Consider the following 26,591-nt stretch of genomic DNA (forward strand, 5'->3'; position numbering starts at 1 on the left):
GCCGCTGATTAGGCGATTATTTCCCCACAGTCCACAAGGAGCTCTTTCTCTGTTGGCGACCTGTGTGTGTGTGCTGTGGAATGCATGAAAGGTGGTGGAGCGACTATTGTTGAGTGGTTAGTAAGATTGTCAAATGTGTGTTTTGTGAGAGGTATGGTGTCAGTTGACTGGGCAAGTTCTTGTGTGTCTTCGTTGTATAAAGGTATGGGTGATAAGAATGAATGCACAGTGGACTTGCACAGTACGCGAGTTCACAGTACCTTACAGTAGGATCTCACCAATAACGACTTTGACAGTAACATTTTTGACAATAACTTTAAGTTAGAATCGATACCCAGTTTCTGTAATATCGTTTGGATTCACTTGAATAACGGTTATTTCGCGAATGCCAAGTTGTTATACTGCAAATCTGTCCATAACAAGTTGAGGAAGGAAACAGACAAAGAAGAAGAGATGAAGGAAATCGCCGAAAATGTGAGCACTATACTCGGTTCCACGGAGTCTGATGCACTGATTTGCCAGCTGAGGACAGGTGGATTTGGTAACACTGCGTGATGCACTCGAGCGGTGATTGGTTGATTTCTGTTGTGTTTGAATGTGCACCAAATTGACTTTGTATTCTAACCAAGGCCCTCACTGATTTGTAGATACCAGAATATACAGATACAAATTAAAGAAATGATATCTTTAATGATAAATATGTTCCTTTTAAATTACTAGAGATAAACTTCAATGACAATGATAACAAAACTAAGTAAAGTCGCGACTGGACGCATATGAACACAGATGGCGGCTGTGGCGGGAATTCAGACTTTCATAGCGAGGTGGTTCCTAGGTCCTGTGAAGGCTTGTATGTTTTTCCCATCACTACCACACAGTGTCACAGTCTACAGTCTACACCATGCCCTTCACTACCTCATCTGCTAATATACAGCCTGACCCTACATACTCTTAGCTTAGCTTCCAGTAATTATGATTTGTGAGAGCACACACACACACACACACACACACACACACACACACACACACACACACACACACACACACACACACACACACACACACACACACACACACACACCTCACTGGGATCAATACATGCTATTCTCAATATATATAGTGTACATACTCATTTTCATTATCTTCACAGGTAACAGTAGCTTTAAATATCTGCATTTGTTTGTATTCCCAGTCAGATTCAGTAAAATTATTTCTTAAATGCATAAGTTCGATGTTTGATTTTCCCAAACATTTTTGTATCATAAGAGACAGACAAACAGATGGACACCCTATCCCTGGCCACCATGCACCCTCTCCTGAAGCATGTATCTCTGTCCCCTCGACAGAGAGCTGGGAAAATAATGGATTACATCACTGTAGAATGAGCTGAATTTTTTTTAATGATGGTAGAAAGGAAAGTAAGATAAAAGCGAACCACATGAGAAAATAATAGTTGAACTTTGCTGCTGTAATAAAACCCCGTGCAGTGTGCACGAAATCAAACATAATGAAATGAATTAAAAAAAAAAAATTCAGTCACTGACTGTTGTCCGTATGCATCCAGTCGCAACTTTACTTAGTTTTGTTATCATTGTCATTGAGGTTTATCTCTAGCAATTTAAAAGGCACATATTTATCATTAAAGATGTCATTGCTTTAATTTGTATCTGTATATTCCGGTATCTGCAAATCAATGAGGGCCTTGGTTGGAATACAAAGTCAATTTGGTGCATGTTCAAACACAACGGAAATCGACCAATCACCCCCCGAGTGCATCGCGCAGTGTTACCAAATCCACCTGTCCTCAGCTGGCAAAATCAGTGTGTCAGACTCCATGGAACCAAGTACAGTATAGTGAGGAAGAGATGGAGGATCCTCCTCTCGCCACCTCCCCTGACTCGCCCACCGCTGTCTCCTCCACCTCCACAGCCCCTTGTGACTCACCTGCTCCACCTGGCATACCTGCAACCCCCAACATAATGACTGTTGCTTCATTCTGGAAGAAATATTTCTTCGTCAGTGCCTGGAATTGGCAACCATTAAACATGCCTGGTCGGCACTCCAGCCACAACTCAAGTCTGCTGAGACAGAGAGAGAGCGGCCATCAGAATTAATGACTAATGATTGGACTTGTAAATCAGATTTCAAGAAAATACCGGAAACAGTATCACGGGCGAGTGAATGCCCGCCATCAGTCACTCATCATTCACTCTCTTTCACGAAGCTAGCCAGGCGAGGCAGAACAACAGAGAAGGGTTTTGTAGATGATGACATTGGGGACTTTCCTGAAGATTTTGACTTTATGGGGTTTGATGAAGTGTTGCTGGAAGTGAGTGACCCTGGCGTGAGAGGCAGTAGTGGGGATGAGGCCAGTGAGGGGTCAGCGGGTACGCTGCAGTAGCGTCCATGCACAAGCCTCAAACAGTCATCATACCAAACACCTCATAACTCCTTTAAGATGAGTTTATATTACTCATGATTATTTGATAACTAATCTTTTTATTTCAGCTAAAAAGAAGTAGTGATAGGAGGGCTCCAGGTGGGAAAAATAGATAAAAGTCCTGGAGTGGCAGCACCAATAAACCTTTATACATATGTTTTAAAGTCACGCAAATAACGGCGTTTTTCTGGAACCAGTTAGACATTATTGGAAAGATCCTACTGTACGCGAATCGCATAGTACGCTAGTGATCAAAAATAATAACCAAAAAACCTTGATTGCATGAGTTTAGCCAACAATACATGAGGCAGAGGCAAGGAGTGGCCCAAAACCATTAGTTTCCCAGACTACGCGACCCCCCTCCCCGCACGACACGCCCAACGTGACATAGAGGCTCTTGGGGAAGGTGCTCAAGAGGAGTCCACAGTAAGATCTTGCAAATAACGACTTCAACAATTATGTTTTCAGCAAGAACGGTAAGTTAGAATAGATACCCAGTTTCTCTAATAACATTTGGATTCACTTGAACAACTGTTAATTTGCGAATGCCAAGTTGTTATACTGCAAATAGGTCCATAACAAGATGAGGGGTGAAACAGGCAGACAAGAAGAGATGAAGGAAATTGTCGAAAATATGAGCAGTAACGAGGAAGAGGTGGAGGATCCTCCCCTCACCACCTCCCCTGGCTTGCCTGCCGCCGTCCCCTCCACCTTCACTGTCCTACCTGACTTACCTGCTTCACCTGGCATACATGACATACCTGCAACCCCAGCAATAATGACTGCTGGTGCATTCTAGAAGAAATATAACATTTGACAAGCCTTAAATTTCTTTGTCAAAGCCTGGAATAATACAACACTGGCAACCGTTAAACATGCGTGGTGCGGTGGGTGGTGCTTCGGTGGCACTCTGTGTTACCATGCCTCAGACCCCTGTTTTTAAGTCCATCAGGCCTGTTGTTTAGTGTTGTTAAGCTGACTGACCATATTTTTGTTATTGTAGCTATATCTGTAGTGTATGTCTGAAAAATTTTCCCTTTATGATGTCTCTAAGGGTAAAAAAATGTCAAGGTATGAGGGGGTACCGCCCGTATGTAATTTTTCCCGTAAGATTATGTATTCACAGTGCGCAAGGACCAGGACCGCCCATCCACTCACTTACTGTGTGAGCCCACTGTACTAGCTTTAGGGGTATAAGTCTGTTGAGTGTTGTAGGTAAGGTGTATGGTAGAGTGTTAATTTAGAGAGTAAGAGAGGGTACAGAGGGAGTGATTGACGTTGAGCAGTGTGGCTTTAGGAGAGGGAGGGGATGCATGGATCAGGTGTTTTCTGAGACAGGTGTGTGAGCAAAAGGTAAGGATGTGTTTTGGGCATTCATGGATTTGAGAAAGCGATAGTGGTAGGTGGCGGCGACCATCATCCACGCACTTGATCTAGTGCTGCCTACTTCTTCCTTAGCCTGTATCATTCTTTTTCTGTACCTGCCCTCCTCTCTTCCTATTTCTCCCATCTTTCCTGTCACTTCTTATTGCTTTTCTTTCCGTTACAGGTGGCTTTACATTTAGTGACAAGCCAAATGGTTTCCTGTAAGCCAAGAAACCATTTACAACGCTGGGTGGTAACCTTATAACCAAACCATACGTGCTCCCTACGTGTCAGCAAGTGGGTTGGTGGAGGGTTAGTGCCCCTCCCTGTAAAACAAATAGTAAAACAAATAACTCAGAGTCGAATGGCCACCCCTTACGGGATTATGGCGTCTGCCAATAGATAGATAGATAGTATCATAGAATTAATAGGGAGGCTTTGTGGACTGTTTTAAGATTGTATGGCCTTGATGGTAGGTTGCTATAAGGAGTGAAAAGTTTCTTTGTAAGTAGTAGTGTGTGTAAGAGTGGGAAATTGTGTGAGTGATTGGTTTCCTGTGAGAGTAGGGCTGTAGCAGGGATGTTTGATGTAGCCTTTGTTGTTTAATATTTACAGTAGAAGTCCGATTTTTTGGCATATATGGGACCAGGCAAGTGCCGAAAAATCAAAATTGCCGAATTATCAAAAACCCTACCCACTCAGTACTTTATATGTTTCGGTGAACACTATCATCACTACTCATATCACTACAGATGTGTTTGGAGAGAGTACTGTATACTGTTTGATACTGTACAATACTGTAATGAATACAGTACTATACATGAATATGAAAAATAAAAAAATTAGTGAACATACTGTATATAAATGTAATGGTACAGTAGGCCTACAAGTTCACATGCACTTACCTAAACTTATAGTAGGTTCCTTATTTACATATGTACAATAGAAGGGGTTGATTGGAGTCTGCTACTGCTGGAAGATGTCCCCAGCAGTAGAGGGTCCTGCAACAAACTTTCCACTTGTGGAGGCCATTTTCAAAGCACGCAGATGTTTATACTGTTCACAACACACGGCTGGTCCACTCAGGTGTTATAAAGCTCCTGTCTGATGTTCCGGTGCTTACAGCACACTCAGATAGTAATCTCAGATATATTTCGGTACGAAGTTCACAAAGCACACAGAAGAATCGAGAGAAGTCGGCAGCAGCACGGCAACAACTCGGAAGAATGGCGAAACAGATTCTCTTTCCCATGCTAGATTCACTACATGATTGTCCTCTCTTTATGCTATGGGAGAAAGAGCTAGCCTCTGAGCTTCATGGCAGTGGTAGACTCGTTCCATCACTTCCACTATTTCACTCACTAAGGCGGGTAAAGGCGGGTAGCTAGCTGGCGAGCCTTATGGAGAGTTTCAAGACTGACGAAAAAAATTGGAAAATCTGCCTAACGATCAGAGATTTTCATAAATGGGACTATTTCTCAAAACTGCCGAAATTTCAGATTTGCCGGGGAATTGGATGCCGAAGAATTGGACTTTTACTGTATATGGATGGTGTTGTAAGGGAGGTGAATGCTAAAGTGTTAGGTGGAGGTTTGAGTGTGGTGAATGCTGATGGTAGAGAGTGGAATCTGAATCAGCTGTTTGTGGATGATACTGCTCTGGTGGCTGATTCAGAGGAGAGATTGGGACAGTTAGTGGAGGAGTTTGGCAGGGTGTGTGAAAGGAGGAAATTGAGAGTAAATGAGAATAAGAGTAAAGTGATGAAGTGTACGAAGTTGGTAGATGGTAGGAGGATGAATATAGTTTTGAATGGTGACTTGCTTGAGGAGGTAGAGTGTTTTAAGTATTTAGGGTCACATGTTGCTGTGGGTGGAAGAATAGACTTAGAAGTGAAGTTTAGAATGAATGAAGTAGGAAAGGTGTTGGGAGGAATGAAAAAAGTGTGTAGATGTCGTTTGCTTAGAATGAATGTAAAGAGAGGGCTGTATGAAGGTGTTATGGTACCGAGTGCATTATATGGGCCTGAAACATGGAATTTGGGTGTAGCAGAGGAAAAGTTTGAATGTAATGGAGATAAGGAGTCTGAGGAGTATGTATGGAGTGACGCGTATGGATTGGGTGAGAAATTATGAAGTGTGAAGACCTGGAGTTATGTAGGAGATGAGTGATCGAGTTGAGCAGAGGGCGTTGTGATTGTCTGGGCATATGGAAAAAATGGATGATGATTGATTGGTGAGAGAGGTAACTGGATCGGATGTGAGGGGTGTAAGGCTGAGAGGAAGACCACGAATGGATGGACAGTGTGAAGAGAGTGTTGGATGCATGAGGGATGTCTGTTGAGCAAGGAAGAGTGGCTGCATGTGATAGGAATGATTGGAGAGAAATTGTGAATGAATAAATGATGATGTAGCCCTGAGGGGATAGTCTTCCACATTTGGTCTGATCAGCTGATTAGGTCAGGTGTGGGTAAGGGGATGGGTCCATTATGTTGTGGCAGAGGTAGACCAGCTTTGCTGTCGAGCCCTGCTGTGGATGTCGCTGATTGCACTGCGCAGTTGACCCTCGTGCAGTGTGGTGAGGTGAGGATCTGTCCCTTCTCCCCTTGGGGCTAAGATGCGAATGAATGTGGGCTTGTGGATGGGTAAACTAGGAGTGTGTCGTCCTGTCTCAGCTACCTCCCTTTCTTTGGGTATATAGATTTTTTTTTTTTTTTTTTTTTTTTTTTTTTTGATAATCTTATGTATGTTTTAATGTCAAAATATGGCAGAATGACCAGAAAACACTGCCAAATAAGGGGGGGTACTGTATGTACAGTAGTGTATAGGTAGGGTGTTTTTTGGTTTTCATTGTTTTTTCTGCTTGGTTTTCTTGGTTTTTAGCATTACCTTGGATATTCCTCTGTGTGTTTTGATGTCTAAATATGCCTGAATGACCATAAAACACTGCCAAATTAAGCATGGGTACTGTACAAATAGGTTAAAGGTTGGAGGTTGGGTATAGGTAGGTTCTGGGTATGGTAGGGGAATAGTGTTCATTATCCGGATGTTGCCACTACCGGGACATTTCGTTGGCTCTATTATATCCGGATAAATGAGGGATTACTGTATTTAAATCCGTTATATTAAGGTTTTATTTATATACCTATCTATAGCCTGACGCCCTAATCCTGCAAAGGGTGGCCGCAGACAAAACGCCTCCAAGTCGCTCTGTCACCCACCATTTGACTACCCTCCCCCCACTCACTCCCCCCCCCCTCCCTCATATACCTCTCAACTCCATCCCTCCACCTCATCCTTGATCTACCCCTCCCTGTCCCTCCCTCCACCTCACCTACATACACCCTCTTAGTCAGACTTTCATTCTCCATTCTCTCCACATGTCCAAACCACCTCAGTGTATTTCTCCTAATCTTCTCAACCACATCCACATCCACCCCAAAACGTTCCTTCACTTCTTCATTCATCAACCTGTCCCTCCATGTCACTCCACATGCTCCACTCAAGTAGCTCATTTCCATTACTCTCACTCTTGACTTGTTCCCCTCTTGCAAGGTCCACGCCTCACTTCCATACGTCAGGGTAGGGATCACAATACTATCATGCAGTGACTTCTTAACTTCCATACTCACCTTCCTATTTCTCATCACTGCTTTCAGTAAACCAACAACCTTCCTTCCTTCTGTACCCTTTCACGCACTTCATCCCCCAAAGTTCCATCCTTACTCATCACACTACCCAAGTACTTGAATGCACTCACATTCTCCATATCCTCACCATCCAACCTTACTGTTCATTTTGTGACTTCATTCCTCTCAGACACCATAACTTTACTCTTGTTTACATTAACTTTCAGATTCCTCTTCCTACACACTGTCCCAAATTCATTCACCAAACCTTGCGACTCCCATTCATCTTCACTCAACAATACTGTATCATCAGCAAACAGCAACACTGGAATCTTCCAAATCTCACCCTCATTCATTAGAGCCACCCCCACATCCACTGCCCTACCTTGCACCTCCTTTACAACCCCATTCATATACTGTATATATTAAACAGCCATGGAGACATCACATAACCCTGTTTCAGTCCCGCATTGAGATCAAAGAACTCACTCAGCTCACCATCCACTCGCACCGTAGTCCTGGCTCCTTCGCACATACTCTTCACAGCACTCAACAATTTCCCCTCCACTCCATATGAGGCCCGTAATAACATAGTGTACTGAGCACCACTGCAAGCAAAACCGAGTTCAGTATACCACTATGTTGCCCAAACCCTGTTTGATCTGAAAAGCAACCACGAGGTACAGAAAGCAACTGGCATTAGGGTCCAAATTCCCCTTCTGTAACATGGCTCACTGCCTGCTTCACCTCAGTGCGTCGACAAGCCTTTATGCTTGTCACAGCATGTACCAAGTGCCTCCCAGCAATGTGTCGTCTAGTGTTACCAGATACAATCATTTCTTTATGCTCAGAGCCATGCATTTTTTTTATAGCCTTATTAATTATTGTACCATTATTCTAACATAATGGAATGTTTTAGGATAAAATTGCATGATTTTAAGGGTAAGTTTGCCATAATGTACAGAAAATGGGAAAGGCAGAGAGCTCAGCAAGACATTGGCAACTGTGATCTGGGAATCTGTCGCGATGTGACACAATTTTTTGTTTGCCAGCCGGCCTAGAACACTGCCTGGATTAACTGGCACTTTTCAGAGCTGTTTTAGTGTTTTTTCTCATTGTCTCGAGAACATGAGTGACTCATGTAGTGAGCAAAAAGCTGCTGGTCCTTCTTATAACAGAAAAAGAGCTTACCATTATTCCGAAATGGCTAAAATGAAAGATTTCTTTTTTTATAATGGTTTTTAATTTCTGAAAATAGTATTTGAGTGTAAAGTGGAGGGACTGTAAGAAAATGTTCTGGAAAGAGGTGAAAAGAGTAAGACAGGGTGGAAGTGAAGTTAGCAGGGGAGTGAAAGATAAAAATGGTAGATTACTAGTGGAGAAAGGAGAAAAAGTGAGCAGATGGAGAGAACACTTTAAGGAATTGTTGAACATAGAGGATGGAAGTAATGCGAGTATAAGTGGCTGGGGAATGGCTGGGAGAAGGAGGGAGGTGAGAAGACAAGAAGAAATCAGTAGGATAGAAGTTGTGGAAGCAATGAAGAAAGTTAAATTGGGGAAAGCCCCAGGAATTGATGGAGTGTGTGGTGAAATGCTGAAGCATGGGGGAGAGATAGTAGATGTGCAGATTGGCCTGGGAGGAAGGTAGAATCCCGGAGGATTGGAAGTCAGATATAATTATTCCCTTGTACAAAGGAAAAGGGGAAAAAGAAGTGTGTGGTAACCATAGGGGCATTTGTCTTCTTAGTATAATAGGAAAAGTGTATGGCAGGATACTTATTGACAGAGTTAGAGAAAGAACAGAGAAAATAGTTGGAGAAGAACAGGGAGGCTTTAGGAAGGGAGAGGTTGTGTAGATCAGATATTCATTCTTAGATCTTTAGTGGAAAAGTTTCTGGAGAAGGGAAAGAAGTTGTATGCGGCTTTCATGGATTTGGAGAAAGCATATGACAGGGTGGATAGACAAGGGTTGTGGAAAGTGTTAAGAATATATGGAGTAGATGGGAAGTTGTTGAATGCTGTGAAGAGTATGTACGATGGTGCGAAGGCTGCAGTGCGTGTGGATGGTGAACTAAGTGAATTTTTCTCTTTGAAAGTTGGGTTGAAACAGGGATGTGTCATGTCTCCATGGTTGTTCAATCTGTACATGGATGGGGTAATAAAAGAGGAACAAGGTAGGGTAGTGGATGTTGGAGTGGCCCTGGTGAGAGAGGATAGTGTTTGGAAACTCCCTGTACTGTTGTTTGCAGATGATACTGTGTTGTTGAGTGAAGACGAAGGGGAGCTGCAAGGCTTGGTGGATGAGTTTGGGGGAGTGTGTAAGAAACGGAATCTAAAGGTGAATATAGGGAAGAGTAAAGTGATGGTCTGTGAGAGAGGTGAAGTCAGTGAATGTACAGCGAGGTTTGATGGTGAGGAATTGGAAAATGTGAGTACGTTTAAGTACTTGGGTAGTGTGATGAGTAAGGATGGAGGTTTGGAGGGTGAAGTGCTTGAAAGGTTACAGCAGGGAAGTAAGGTTGCTGGTTCTTTGAAAGCAGTGGTAAGAAACAGGGAAGTGAGCATGGAAGTGAAAAAGTTCCTACATGACAGTATTGTGATACCAACTCTAACGTATGGAAGTGAAGCTTGGATGTTGTTGGAAGGACATAAGCCAAGAGTGAGAGCAGTGGAAATGAGTTATTTAAGAGAAGCCTGTGGAGTCACGTGGAGAGACAGGCTGACGAATGAGGATATAAAGGAGTGTTGTGGTGTGGATGTGATAGGTAGCGTTAGGAGGAACACACTGAGGTGGTTTGGCCATGTGGAGAGGATGGAGGGTGAAAGACTGACGAAGAGAGTGTATGTGAGTGAGGTGGAGGGGGGAAGAGGGAGGGGGAGGCCGAGGATGAGATGGAGGGATGGGGTGGAGAGGTATATGAGAGAGGGGGGTTTGAGTTGGGAGCAGGGCAGTGAAATGGCGGGGGACAGGGCGACTTGGAGGCGATTTGTTTGTGGCCACCCCAAACAGGATTGAGGCATCTGGCAATAGATAGATAGATAGTATTACATACATCTATTTTGCTTTTGTAAACATTTCCCATTGATATCTTTGGTTGGTTTGATTGTTGAAAATGCTTACTGAGAGTACGTTTTATCTTTCTATAAACACACTGGAGAAAAACGCAGCTATTCTTGTACCTTTCAGAATGCTACTAATTTCTCTTCTCCCAAGATTAGCATGACATGAAAGTATGGACTTCAAGCTATTTAAAAAAAAAAAAAAAAAAAAAAAAAAAAAAAAAACCTAGTTCCAAAGTTATGGCATTTTGAAAGTTACGCAGCTTTAACATTTTTATCCATTTTCAGCATGTGGCATTCGGTACACTATGTTATTAGGGGCCTCATATATTCTTAATACCTTCTACATACCTTGCCTATCTATTCTGCCATAAGCCTTCTTCAAGTCCATGAAGGCAGCATACACTTTCTTTCCCTACTCTAGATACTTCTCCACTAAACATCTTAAAACAGATATCTGATCTACACATCCTTTTCCCTTCGTAAAACCCCCTTGTTCTCCAACTAGCTCTTCTGTCATATACCTAACCCTATCAGTGAGTATTTTACTACTGTATACATTTTTCCAGTCACACTAAGAAGGCAAATACCCCTATGGTTACCACATACTTCTCTCTCCCCTTTTCCTTTGTATAAAGGAACAATCACACCTGATTTCCAGTCCTCTGGAACCCTTCCCTCTTCCCAAGCTAATCTACACAACTTCCATATCCACTCCACAACAATCTCACCCTCATACCTCAGCATTTCACCACACACTTCATCAATTCCTGGGGCCTTTCCCATCTTGATCTTCTTCATTGCTTCCAATACTTCTGCCCTACTGATCTCTTCCTCCTTCCTCTGATCTCTTCTTCTCCCATCATTCCCCAACCACTTATACTCACACTGCTGTCACTCTCTACATTCAACAAATCCTCAAAGTGCTCCTTCCATCTCCTCAATTTCTCTCTCTTCTCCACCAACAATCTATTATTCGTATCTTTCACTCCCCTACTATTCCCCCTTTCACACTGCCTTACTTTCTTTACCTCCTTCCAAAACAATTTCTTACTTTCCCTCCATTTCACTCTCAGATTCCTCCCAAATTCTTCATGCACTTTCTTCTTACTCTCCTTCACCAATCTCTTCACCTCCCTTCTCCTGCTCACATATACCTCTCTCTTCTCTCTCTCATCTTCTCTCCTACCTCTACTCACTAGCCATTCACTATATGCCTTCTTCTTTTGTTCCACAGCTTATTTCACCTCATTATTCCACCATGCTGTCCCTTGCACACCCCTGCATCTCCTCCTCACTCCACAAACCACCTCACAAGCTGTGCCTATCTCTTCCGTGAATGTCTTACATACGTCTTCCACCCCTTCCATCTGTTCTAACTCATACCTTCCCAATCATTCTTCCACTATGCTCTTATACTCTGCCATTTTCTCACTATCTTGCAACTTTTCCAATCTTCTCACAGGAGCTGTTTCCTCCTGTCTTCCTCCTTCGCCTCTTCAACCATTTTTTTTGCAGCTTTACCTTGGGCATCACTAAGTGATGGTCTGAGACTCCAGTCCCCCACCCTCTCCACACTCTTGCATCGAACACTTGTCTTCTCATTCGCACATCCACACACACGTAGTCTAACATTGCCTTTCATTCAAGAAGTTCCCCATCCATCCTCCTCATTACTCTCCATGTATACCTGTGGATCATCTTATGTCAAAAGTAGGTGTTGGCTATTGCCAACCCCTTACCAGCACAAATGTCCACCAAAGCACTACCATTTCCATTTACTTCAGCTGGGACACCCCACTGACCAACCACTCCATCCACTCGTACATTCCCAACTTTGCTATTCATGTCTCCAATCAAAGGCAGTCTCTCGCTCCTCTCAAATTTGTCCATACATGTTTCTACACTCGCCCAAAACTCATCTTTCACTCTTGCCACTCGGTCCTCTGTCAGCACATACGCACTGTAACACAATAAATGCATACAATTGCAAGCACTGTAATTTTATTCAATAAAGCAAACCTTCATTTCAGTCAGGTAGATTTTATCATCTCTGGCAGTGCAAATGTATTCTTAGATGATGTACAAATTCATTTTAAAACACATTTGAGGAATAAATTGATGGGCGGCTGCTGTACACAAACAATTTTAAGGAAGGGAGTCATGATAATTCTTCTGTACAACACTTCTTTCCTAATCATAAGTTCATTAATAAATGCTCAAGATTTATTTCTTTAGTTTTTTTTTTCCAGGGTTCATGAATAAAATAACAATTTATGTTTAACAAAATGAACTTACTGTGTGTATTGTGCACTCCTGCAAGATACTGTAGTCATGTGTGTCACATGTGTCGGGTGTCTTGTCATGTGTGTTACATCTGATGTGTTTAAGAGAAGGTTATGTTTCAGATGGAATTGTTTGTGTGGCCCTGGAGATGAGTACTATTGTATATACCGCAGTCAAATTGCCTATGTTTAAGAGTACTGGAAAAAATAATTAACTGGGAAGGTAAATTCCCCAAGCTTCCTGGTTAACTGGGATTGTACTGTACGGTATCAATAGTGTATTGTATTTTATGCTTAGCTTTCATCTTTTGCTCATGGGAAAGTTTTTAGGATAGAGGGTTGAGGTGAATAGTAACACAATATCCCTCACGACACTTAATGTTGAGCTAAGGGAGGGGGGGGGAATACTATGCAGTATCTGGGATTTTGCTTTATTTTGCGTAGGGCTTGGCTGAATTATGATGGATAATCTAGAGTTTATGTAAATATTAATCAGCCATGGTTATAAAAATGTATTTGCATGTTATAGGTTAGTGGTAGGTGGTGGTGACCATCATCCACTCACTTGATGTAGTGCTGCCTAATTCTTTTTCTGTGCCTGCCCTCCTTTCCTCCTATTTCTCCGTTCTATCCTGTCACTTCTTATTGCTTTTCTTTCCTTTACAGGTGGCTTTACATTGAGTGGCAAGCCAAATGGTTTCCTGTAAGTCAAGAAACCATTTACAATGCTGGGTGGTAACCATATAACCAAACCATACGTGCTCCCTACGTGTCAAGGAGTGGGTTGGTGGAGGGTTAGTGCCCCTCTCCGTAAAACAAATAACTCAAAAGTCAAATGGCCGTCCCTTATGGGATTATGGCATTTGGAAATAGATAGATAGATGTTATAGCTGAGATAGATAATTAGCTAAAGATTTCCTTTTTATTACAGAGCTTCAGGAGTGTGGTGAATGGTGGGATACAGGCACGATGTTTCCACCTCTCACCCCTAGTAGCCGCTGCTCATAAAGTGGCCATGTCCCATTTGGATCCAGACACAGTGATGCCATATGACAAGCTTCAAAATAATTATGAAATAGTCAAGAAGAGGTGAGGATCAGTGAAGTACATAGGTGTGTTTTATTTATTTATTTATTTTATATTTATTATTATAATTATTAATTATTTTTTATTTTTATTTTTTATTTTTTTATTTTTTTTTTTAGACCAGGGAATCATTATGGGACCGAGTTAATAAACTGAAGTATATATGGAGGAAAACATGATAGGGCTTGGCATCCTTTTTATTTTGTACTTCACAGAGTGACTCTTTGGCAGTTTTATGTGAAGTGCATCCAATAAGAAAAAAAATTGCAGATGATTAGGCTTGTAAAGTTATTCCAGGAACTTAGTCAGTTTGTTTGGGCATGCTGTTAGTAGTTCTTTCACTTTGTACTTAGCTACTTTTATCTTCTCTCTTCACTGTAACTCACAGCATCATTAGATAGGAGAAGAAGTCTGGGTGATGATTATGTTACCCACTAATTTATTGTTATTCCAATGGTTTGTATCACTTATTATGAAACAGAGATGATTTTTACATTGAATCATGATCCCTCAATTATCCAGACGCATAATATCCGGACATATTTGGTATCATTACAGTAATTTCTGTACCAACGTATATGATAGTACGGTATAGTATTGTACTATGTATGTGTAATGTACAATACTGTACTTTACAATATAGTTCCATTTGATATGGATATTCGTTTCAATACCACAGTCAGCCACCTTAGCCAAGCAGCCCTACTGGGATAGGTTAGGTTTGGTAAGGTAAGGTAAGGTAAAGATAACCAATGTAATTTTGCCAGGGAAACACTTTGAGCATATCTTAGAGGGAAATTCTATGGTTATTTTTGAATGGAGGAGGCGAGTGTTCTTCCTGGCTGAGGGGTACCGGTGGGTACCACGCATGTAACACAGACCACAAGCTATGAGTAAATATACGATAAAACCACCCATCTCCCTGTACAGTGAACGGAGGGAGTCCGCCAACCTCCAGGATTAGTGCTGAAACCCCCCACCATGCATTCCAACCGAATGGTCAAAGTTGCCTTGCAGGCCGCGTTAGTTATACACTGCTTGAGGCGGTGATCTGCTGGTCATCTGCAGTTGCCGTCACGTACTAACCCTTGCCAGGGCAAACAGAAGTGAACCATATATACAGATGTCAGTTTGTTGTGTGTTGCTTCCTCATTGCTCAAAAGCAATCATTGGGTGTAATATAGCAGCACTGTACTGTACTGCTTGCCAGCGAATAGAAGCCCACACCTCAGTTCGCGCCTTTCTGCCCCTCATGAGTGGTTCCGCTTGCAACGATGGCTATGATTGTGGTTGCGTTTGTCATGGTTCCGTACCTTCTTCAGGTTGTTGCCCCGCTCTGTTGTATTCTTGTGTGTGTAGTGATTCCCCCACCACCACCTGAGAAGCGGAAGAGGAAGGTTCTGAGTCTGGATAAGAAGCGTGAGATATTGGGCAAGCTTGACGCGGGCTAGACCACAGAACGCATTCTTTGCAAATATGATCTAGCCTGTTCAACATTGTTCGATATCAAGAAGTTACTCGACAAGCTTACGCAATACGGAAAGGACTTTGCCGAAAGTACACTTTGTGACGACAGGAAGGTAATGACCTAGTCCCTGCACGCCATTATCAACCGGTTGACATTGATGTGGTTTTGTCAGTAAAGTGGTGCCAGGATAGTAGTGCGTGGGACCAAGGTGAAGGCTGCTGCTGAGAAGTTTGCATGCCTACTCAACATGCAGGACTTCAAGGCATCCAAGGGGTGGCTCTTTTGCTTCAAGCTTCGCCATGGACATACTGGCCATAGGGCACACAGCGAGGCCTTGGATGCAGCAGTGGATGAAGTAGACACGTTTCACCAGAAAATGCAGCGTCTGATCAGGGATGAGGGCCTTGCCCTTGATCAAGTCTATAATGCTGACAAAACTGGTCTGTTCTACTGCCTCTTGCCCACCAGCACCCTGGCTGAGGAAAGGGAAAAGTCAGTGCCTGGTCGGAAGTTGTCCAAACAACATGTCTCTGTTTTGTGCTGCGTCAATGCTAACTGGACACACCACCTTAAACCCGTTGTTGTTGGGAGTGCAAAACAACCCTATTGTTTCCGTTGGTTGATGTATAGCCTGCCTGTTGTGTGGTACCATTCTGTGAAGGCCTGGTTCACTGCTAAGTTCTTCAGAAATTGGTTCCACAGACATTTCATCAGGGAGGTTATCCGTTATCAAATGGAGGTCCATGGAATCACTCGCGACCAGGTGAAGGCAATCCTGCTCCTGGACAATGCTCACGTGCATCTGTCTGAGAAGGATTTGTTGCTTTTGACTGGCGGATTAGGTGTATGATTCTGCCTCCTAATACAACTGCTCTGATTCAACCAATGGGCCGGGGTGTTATTGTGACTGTCAAGAGACTGTACCAGTGGAGGTTCCTGAACAAGGTGCTGGTGGTGCTGGAGGACAAGGACACACATGGGTACCAGACCTTGCAGAATCTTTGGCGTTACGACGTGAAGTCTGCCGTGTTCAACTGGGTGAACGCGTGGAAGGAAGTCTCTGTAAAAACCGTCGAAAGCAGTTGGTCTCGCCTCCTGCAGGGAATCAGTGCCGAGCACGACTTCGAGGGGTTTGACGTGGATGATTTTCACATTCGCCTTAGACAACCAGGAGAGCAGGTGGACATCGACAACATGCGAATTGGTTGGACAATGAAGGCAGTGATCCTGGTTACCAGACTATATCTGATGAGGAGATCTCTGCTGCTGCCTCTGTGGGCACGGAAGAGGACAGGGGGCCGACAAGGATGAGGACCCTGACTCGCAGCCTTCCGCAACTCCTTCAGTCCCTCGTCTCAATGTCCTCCATGTTTACCTGGAGGGGGTGCTGGAGTATGCCGAGTACCCTCACTGGGAGTTGGTGCCACTCCGCCTGGCGATGGAGCTGCAGTTAATCTGGGACACTGTATCCTCCGGCAGAATCGTCGATCCTGTTGTCAGACCAGGTTCGACTCATTCTTCAAGCCAGCGACTCCCACTTGTGCCAACCCATTCTCACCACCACCACCACCAGGTCGTTTCTTGCCTTCTCCTTAGGACCCGCAACCGAGCATGTCGTCAGTTGTTGAGTCTCTGTTGGACAAAAAGTTTGCGGCTGTCTTCGGAGTTTCTTGAGGTGGGTAGGCCAGCATCGCCAGTCATTGCTCAGCTTCAGCAGGTTGAGGATGACAATGAGGAGCTTTTTGACCTCTGTTAGGCACTACTGTTTGCCATTAGACCACACGGGACAATTCTACACCTGCTGGAGATGGTCGGCTACGAAGCCTGGTGGCGATGCACTAGGTAGTAAGTACCCCCACCGAATGTTTTTCAGCAGGTAGCTTTAGATTTCTTTCATAGTTTCCATGGTGCTAAAATTTATTTAGGATATTCCTATGTGTATTTTAAGGTCAAAATATGGAAGAATGACCCAAAAACAGTGCCAAATATAGGAGACGTTCTGTACATACAGAAGTGTTTAGGTAGCTTCTTTTTTTTTTTTTTCATGGTTTTCTTAGTGTTGAAAATTGATTTGGATAATCCTGTGTGTTTTGAGGTCACATTATGGCAGAATGACAAAATACTGTAGTGCCAAAAATAGGAGGGGTACGGTACGTATAGTAGTGTTTAGGTAGGGTGATTTTGGTTTTCAAAGTTTTTTTTGCAATTTTTTTTGTGTTGAAAACTATTTAGGATACTCCTATGTATGTTTTGATGCCAAAATTTACCAGAATGATCTGGAAACACTACCAAAATAAGGAGGGGTACTGTACATAGAGTATTCTATGGGTAGGGTGTTTTTTTGGTTTTCAGTGGTTTTCTTGCATAGTTGTCTCGGTGTTTACCATTACTTTTGATATGCCTGTTTGTGTTTTGATTTTTTTTTTTAATAGTCAAACAGAGGAAGAAAAAACAAATGAATAAAAAAAAATTAACCATACACCAGGTTACTGGTGTCATCCAGTCATAAAATATCTGTAACAGTTGAACTTGGATCAGCTGTAGGTTGAAGTTTAGAGGGAAACAATTCTGGGGAAGCAAGTTCCAGAGAGATGCAGTTTGGGTCATGAAAGAATTCTGATAGGCAGAAGTTCTTCAGTATGGCTGAGTGACGTTCCAGTCATGAGCACTACCAGATGTCCATGTAGCACGGAGGCAGGCATGGAGGCACAATGGATGCAACTTTGTCTGAGACTTTGCCATAAAAATATCTGTAAAATAATGCAAGGGAGGCAACATTCCTTCTTACTTGTAGGTGAGGTAGTTTGTTTATAATAGCAGGGTTATTAATAATTCCAATAGCATTGTTCTGAATTTTGTCCAGTTGTTTTAATGCAACCTTTTCACATCCATTTCACAAGGGTGAGCAGTATTCAAGCTGAGAGTGCACATGACTCTTAAAAATGTCCAAATATGCTTGAATGACTGGAAAACACAACCAAATTAAGCATCGGTACTGTAAAAATAAGTTAGGTATATGTTGGAGGTGGGTATAGGTAGGGTCTGGGTGTGGTAGGGGAATAGTGTTCATTATCCGGATGTTGCCAGAAGCCAGACATGCCTTTGGCTCTATTACATCCAGATAAACGAGGGATTACTGTATATATATATATATATATATATATATATATATATATATATATATATATATATATATATATATATATATATATATATATATATATATATATATATATATATATATATATATATCTATGTATATATATATATATATATATATATATATATATATATGTCTGTATATATGTATATTATATATACTATCTATCTATCTATCTATTGCCAGACGCCATAATCCCGTAAGGGGTGGCCATTTGACTTTGAGTTATTTGTTTTACGGCACTTGTATATATTTATATCATTTGTCACAGGATAACAAAAAGGAATGTATGCTTCTATGCCCAAGAGAATGACTTCCATAAAACACGAGGCACACTCAGTTGGCTCTCTTTCATGGAAGCAATAATCATTCTAGGGAAACTCAAAGAAGTACTGCCTGAAAGCCTTCTTATAAGCAGCTCCAGGGTGCAAAGGCCGCTGCTTCATGGGAGGGTCCACAGGCCTTACTGGAGTGATAGGACAGGTTAAGGTAATAAAACTGTGATCGGAGGAGCCAAACAGAGAGAAATGATTAACTGCATAAGCAGAAGGATTAGTATTGAGGAAAAGGTTGAGTATGTTAGAAGTCTCCAAGGTGGTTTTGGATACTGGTAGGTTGCTGTACAAGCTGTTCTAGGTCATTATGGTTTGAAAAGATGTGAGATTTTTCACTAGATGCATCAGTGAAAGGAGAGGAGAGTCAAAGATGATGACAAACATTGAAATCACCTAGAATGGAGATTTTAGAGAAAAGAGAAATTGATAGGATGTGTTCCATCTCAAAAGTAAGATAGTCAAAGATTTTTCATTGTCCATAGAATTAACCCATTCCATGGCGGAGCCTTTGTCGGCTTTTGCATCCCCGGTGCTGAGGGTGTGTGAGGCTGACTGACCCCCGGATGCCGGACAGTTTTGCCTTTTTTCCATGAATAGACCTGAAAAGTGGTTAAAATAAGCCTAGTGAAAGTAAAAGTGCTCACCTCGGCTGTTTTCCGTCTGAAACTTGTTTTTTGTCCAGCACGCCCAGATTTGTGTCAGATGGCTACAGTAATCCCGCATATTTCGCGGTAGTTATGTTCTTGTAACCCCCGCGAAAAGCCAAATTCGGGAATGCTCTATTAACAGTTGAATCTTGCACTTGTGTCCACCATGCTACCCATCACACAGTCCATGTCCATACTGGTTGCGAGATAATTCGCCGTCAGACAATTCCCTTTCAAAACATTGACGATTCCCCGCCATTCTATAAATATACTTATTATTAATTAATCAATACTTTTATAAACATACCTATTAATTAATCAATACTTTAATAACTATATTTCAGGGGGATCCTGAAATTATTTATTAGTTGCAACTTTAGTCAATAATTAACTTGTTTGTTCCTGGCTGTAGTCGCCTTTGAATTATATTCTAACGTCATCCATAGCTATCTTCGTTAATGAAGGCGAATTGTCTTGTTTTTGTTGTGATGGCGATTTGACTTGACGGCGAATTGTCCTGAAACCTCCATACTCATCCCGAAATACTTTCTTACAAGATTGAAAGTACGTACTCCATTATAAAGGAAAAACGTAAACACCGTACTGTAATACACAATTATCTACACATGTATTCACAAAACAGTACAAAATAAAAAGATGCAGTAACTGGTGATAGCAAACACTCGCATGGTCGCATGTCCCCCCACTCATACAGTCGCACCTTCCCTGACCACTGCCAGCCATTTACTGTTTGCTGCCAGCCATCAACATCACTCGAAGACTCACAATCTGACAAAATGATTTTACAATCATTACACCACAAGTTAAGTTGAAATTATTAAACTTGTTACATACCTAACAAATATATTTTTTGCTCAGTATCACGTACTGTACGTTGTATTTTTATTTTATTTTATTTTTTTATTTATTTATTTTTTTTTAAGGTGTGCACCACTAAACTTTAATTCACATCTATAAGTATAGTAATATTTTTAGTTAATGTCTGTTTGTTATCACTTTACATACCTTTAGTTACAGAAGAGTTTCACTCGGAGACGTCAGACGAGGCAGGGGAGTTAGGAGAGGGATCATCAGCTGACTCGTCCTCCATGCATGAATCATCCATGCGTGGTGAGGCAGGAGAGGATGAGTTGCCAGATGTAGATGGCAGGGCAGATGCAGGGCTGCGTTGGTTTTTCTTTGAGAAAAACATAGTTATTGGAAGTTGCTCCCTTTCACGCTTCATCGCCTTCATTATTTCATGGTAGGGAGCAACCACAGCTTCCATCCCATTCTTCACTTTTATTGCCTTGTCCAGTGATGGGTCATACGACATTAGCATGGAGATGGTATGCCTCATGCTGCGAGTGATTTCCCCAAGCTTTTCTAGTGTCCACGCCTGTGGTAAATCATTGCCACCAGATTCCTCTTCCTCTTCATCTTCATCTTTCTCTTCTTCATTGAGCAGTTCTTCCAATTCTTGTGTTGTTAGTTCTTCTCCTGCATTCCCCAGCAGTTCCTCCCGAATTTCATTTTCTTGCAGGTCAGAAAACCCTTCACCTCTGACAGTCCTCGAGAGATTTTTAATTCTTACAAGTTCAGCACCAACAGTTGGGAATCCTGCAAAGTCATTCACGACTGAAGGCCACAATTTCTTCCAACAGGAGTTGATGCAGCTAGCAGAGAGTTCTTCGTGGCACTGTTGAATTAACATGATGCAGTTGGCTATGTTGAATTTCTTCCACCACATTTTGATGTTATCTCCTTCTTCTATGGCTTGTCTAATCATAGCAAAGCTTTGTGCCACGTATTTTGCCTTGAAAACAGCAATGATGCCCTGATCAAGTGGCTGAATGAGTGATGTGGTGTTCTTTGGTAGAAAAACTACCTCGATGATAGGGTGTGCAAATTTAATTGATTCAGGGTGACCTGGGCAGTTATCTATTATCAGCAGCACTTTAAAGTCTATCCCCTTTGGCTTCAAGTATCTTTCAACCTCGGGGACAAAACAGTTATGGAATCAGTCACTCAATAATGCTGCTGTCATCCACGCTTTCTTGTTGCTATGATAAAACACTGGCAGCTGATTTAATTCTTTCCCTTTAAGTGCACGTGGTATTTTAACCCTGTATATCAGCATAGGCTTGATCATATGACCAGCTGCATTCCCACAGAATAGCAGCGATACTCTGTCCTTCTGAGCTTTAAATCCAGGTGCCTGTCTCTCCTCTCGTGATATAAAAGTTCTGCTGGGCATTTTTTTCCACCACAGCCCAGTCTCATCGGCATTGAAAACTTGTTCTGGCAGATACGCTTTGTCCTTCACTAATTTTTCAAATTCTGCTGGATACGTTTCTGCTGCCACATGATCAGCAGAGGCTGATTCGCCAGTAATCCTGAGATTATGGAGTGAGAATCTCTTCTTAAAGTTCTCAAACCAGCCTTTGCTAGCCATAAATGTGTGCTTCCCATCCCTCTCTCCATCACTAAAATGATTGTACAAATCCTTGGCCTTTTCTCTTATCGAATTTGTGTCATCAGGAATATGTCGGCGGTTTAAATCTTCAATCCATATGTTCAGCGCCTTTTCCATTTAATCAGAACATTATCACGAACATGTTGTGACACCTTTGCTGACGTTGATGTACAGCAAGCAACTGCATGTCTTATTTCTTTTTTACTTTTCTTAATGTAATGCACTGTCGACTTGTTCACTCCATACTCACGACTACATGCGGTGTAGCTCATGCCACTTCTTAGCTAGTCCAGTAACACAATTTTCTCTGCTAAGGTCTTAACTTTTCTTGATCATTTTGTCACCTTGGAGTTCTTACTGATTGTATTATTAGCCTTCAGTGAGGCTGGCTTACTTCCTGGGGCCATGTGGAAAGCACGTGGGAGGCAAGTGGCTTGTATCACAGCGTGGTTACAATTGCACCAAGCAGGTGAGGCAGACAGGCATGGACTGAGGGATGCGGGGCAGAGGGGCCGTAGGAAAGGGATAGAGGGTGGCGTGAGTTTACCGTGCTACAATTGGAAGCGGCGGGAATTACAAATTTTTTGTTTTCCGTATATTCAAGGATATTTTAGTTGAACTTATTAATGCTAAGAAAATCTGCGAGAGGGCAAAACCGTAAAAAAAAAAAATCCACGAAGCAAACGGGATTACTGTACTTTCAGATACCTTTCAGCAGCTGATTTGGATTTATAGCCCATTTTTGTGTGGAGTGGGTGGATGCATGGAGTACTTGTAGTATGGAAGCACAACCTGGTTTACGTAGTGCGGCCACAGTCGGGACTATGATGATGTGAAGTTGGGGTTCCGTGCTAATTTTACCTATTTTCACATTCACTTTTTTTTTTTTTTTTTAACTAGGCACTATAAACACTCATGTAAGGCTCTGTAAACACTCCTGCTGCACACAGTCACATTAGTTACAGCATATCACGCATTTCTTACATAATTTTTCTTAAATTATGGGTATCTATCTATCTATCTATTATAGCTCAGTGACTTAATCCCGCAAAGGATGGCCGCAGACAAAACGCCTCCAAGTTGCTCTGTCACCCACCATTTGACTGCCCTCCCCCCAACTTACTCCCCCCTCCCTCATATATCCCTCAACTCCATCCCTCCACCTCTTCCTTGGTCTCCCCCTCCCTTTTCCTCCCTCCACTTCACCTACATACACCCTCTTAGTCTTTCATTTTCCATTCTCTCCACATGCCCAAACCACCTCAGTATATTTCTCCTAATTTTCTTAATCACATCCACATCCACCCCACAACGTTCTTTCACTTCTTCATTCGTCAACGGGTATACCCAGGTTTAACGATGCAGTTGGTTAACCCATCTGGTGCGCAGTTGTCCAGTCTCGACTACTCTCCAGGACGGAAAAACAGGTCTATTTGTCAACTTTCTCAGAGGTTAAAAGTTTTATGCCAGATTTATAGAGCTTGAATGTACACATCTGAAAATGCAAGCCCCACCCTTCTAGATCCAATAGTTACCAAGCCATGGCTCATCAAAGTTGATAATAGTTACCCTTCTTAGCCTGGGCAAGAAAGAAAAATATGCCAGGGAAGGGTAAAGATGCTCTGTTCTAGGGGGTGTGGTGTGGTAAGACCAGGAGGGGATGTACAGGGATGGAGTGATGGGAGGAACCACCACCAGACACAAAGGAAGGGCCCCAGTGGAGTACAGGGATATGGAGGGAGGGTAGGGGGGAAATACCCTCCCCTCAGGACTAGAGGGGTGACATGGAGGGGATCCACATTGGAGGGGTGGAAGATGCATGAGGAGGGTGTGCAAGGGGGGGTGTGGTGATAAGAACAGAGGGAGGTTGGGTAGTAACAATGTAGTGGGGTAGAGGGAATGGTGAGAGGGAGGTGGGGGGGGTACACCCCCACCACCTGGGTACAGGCCTGGATCCTCCCTTCCGCATGTCCAACACTTAGTTCTGATTGGTCAGAAGCCATCTACGTCACAGCCGGGGTGGAGCAAGCTGCTGCCAGTTTTTGTGGAAGTTGCACGATCGACGTTCCTCGTCCCATTTTAAAAATTGTGAAAAAACATTGATCGTTGAGCTTAGTACTTTAGGGGTTAAGTAAAAACCCATCGTTAGGCAGCATTTTGTATCTCAGGGTAGATTTAACTTGTAAAGTATAGGGATGCATTTTTGAGCCTTGGGTTTCCCCCTCAGCCAATCCCTAAACTTATCCAGTGAGTCCAAAAACAAGTTTAAAGCCAATTTAAATGGCCTAACAGCTGTAAAAGAAGCCAGCCTAAGACTAACACCTATTAATAACACACTAAAACCAACAAATAAAATCTGATAATCATCAAATCTAAGTCTGGAAAAAATCTATCTATCTATAGCCCGACGCCCTAATCTTGCAAAGGGTGGCTGCAGACAAAACACTTCCAAGTCGCTCTGTCACCCACCATTTGACTGCCCTACCCCCAGCTCAGTCCCGCCTCCCTCATATACCACTCAGTTCCATCCTTCCACCTCATCCTCCCTCCACTTCACCTACATACACCCTCTTAGTCAGTCTTTCTTTCTCCATTTTCTCCACATGTTCAAATCACCTCAGTGTATTTCTCTTAATTTTCTCAACCACATCCACATCCATCCCACAACGTTCCTTCACTTCATTCGTCAACCTGTCTCTCCATGTCACTCCACATGGAAAAAATCAGGCTTAGTAAACTACCCCAAAATGACAATGTTCACCCCACCTATGGCTAAAACACAGTAATCTAAATCTAAAAACAGTTTATAAAACAAACTAAACTCACAATTTTAGTCTAGAATATCATCAAAATTGGAAAAAAATTCAAAACCCATTGTTAAATCAGCGTTTGGCCATCATTAGGTGGGGTGTGGTGGTATCGCATCTAGGGATGTCGTATATCGAGGTATAGCTGTACTTGGTTTCGTGATTTACCTCTATTTACTTACATTTTCTAATAATATTTTCATTATATCCATTTATGTACACACAGAGAGACTTTCCCTGTTCTTCTGTTCAATAGTTTTCTGATGGATGGTACTCTTTGAAGCAGAGTTCTGTATACAGGCCTACATTGCAGTCTTTGCACTCATACCATGTTTCCAAAATCTTGTTGTGAGGCTGTCTTGTGGTGGTGGCACTCATTTTACATTGCCGCTGAAATTTTTTTGGGGGGGTTTCTGTATTTCTGTACTAGTTATACAGTACTAGGGTAAACTCAAATACTTTTGTGCAAATGTGCACAAAACCATGTCCTTATATATACGAACTTGGCATTTTGTGCCTGTTGTCCATATATACATGGACTCAGCATTTTGTGCCAGTTTAGGTTTGTCCATACATACACAGACAGCATAGAATGAGTTAAGTGATAAGTAAATAGCACAGATATATTTAGTCAGAGACTGACTGGATAGCCAAATCCAGAGTGTAGAGAATTCAGAAGATTCAAGTTCAGGAACATGAGAGCAAGATATGTTGTTGCATACATATACACAATGGCGATATTTGGCTTTGAAGTGAGTATAGAGAAAGTAGGAGGATACAGGTAAGGATTTGCTATCAGTCACCTCAGACAGTTGAGTCTCAGTAAAGAAGAGAAGGTGAGGTAGAGGAAGAGAGATGGTGTTCAACAGAGAGAGAGAATTAGAGGAAAGGCCACAAATGTAACAGAAATGAAGAAGTGAGTCAGACAGTGGTTCCAAGCATCCCTCTTGGCCATCACCAGGACAGGGATGGATGGTGGGGGCTTTTATGGTCTCTCTCCCCCCCTCCTGGGGGACTTCAAAACTGGGTGTTGAGATGCCAGTTTTGATCACAGTCATCTACTGACACATCAGACACTGCTGCATCATCATCTGATGCATCTAAATAAGTATCCTCATGAGGAATAAACTCGTCACTATCGGAATCCACCAGAGACGCCATGAGAGAAAAATATCCTGTACACCCTCTCTTGTGGTCAAGTGTGTGGTAACTGACTCTCTAAGGCAGGCCAAGGGATGTAAATTTTGCCGTATGTCAGCAGAAAATATAGTATGGTATCTGTAGTAGAAATTATAAATAAAAAAATGATTGGTCTAAATGGTTACATCACAGAAAGTGAGCAAGCCATTGGTGCCACTGCAACTCAGTCATTTATCTATCTATTGCCAGATGCCTCAATCCCGTTTGGGGTGGCCACAAATAAATCGCCTCCAAGTCGCCCTGTCCCCCGCCATTTCACTGCCCTGCTCCCAACTCACACACCCCTCTCATATACCTCTCCACCCCATCCCTCCATCTCATCCTCGGCCTCCCCCTCCCTCTTCCCCCCTCCACCTCACTCACATACACTCTCTTCGTCAGTCTTTCACCCTCCATCCTCTCCACATGGCCAAACCACCTCAGTGTGTTCCTCCTAACGCTTCCTATCACATCCACACCACAGTACTCCTTTATATCCTCATTCGTCAGCCTGTCTCTCCATGTGACTCCACAGGCTCCTCTTAAATAACTAATTTCCACTGCTCTGACTCTTGACTTGTGTCCTTCCAACAACGTCCAAGCTTCACTTCCGTATGTTAGAGTTGGTATCACAATACTGTTATGTTCTAACTTTTCC

At 42.5% G+C, this 26,591-nt stretch overlaps 1 protein-coding gene across 1 annotated transcript in view; it reads left to right on the forward strand.

Annotated features, from left to right (window-relative positions):
- LOC145404670 (aconitate hydratase, mitochondrial-like) overlaps positions 1 to 26,591 on the forward strand; it is a 418,871-nt gene that overhangs the window by 54,718 nt on the left and 337,562 nt on the right. Inside the window, exon 2 of the mRNA XM_080276212.1 lies at positions 13,707 to 13,864. Coding sequence (XP_080132338.1) covers positions 13,707 to 13,864 — 158 coding nt within the window. The remainder of the gene's footprint in view (positions 1 to 13,706; positions 13,865 to 26,591) is intronic.

The sequence above is a fragment of the Coenobita brevimanus genome, chromosome 64 (assembly GCF_032717465.1).
Source record: "Coenobita brevimanus isolate Jiangsu-jjx chromosome 64, ASM3271746v2, whole genome shotgun sequence".
Lineage (NCBI taxonomy): Eukaryota > Metazoa > Arthropoda > Malacostraca > Decapoda > Coenobitidae > Coenobita > Coenobita brevimanus.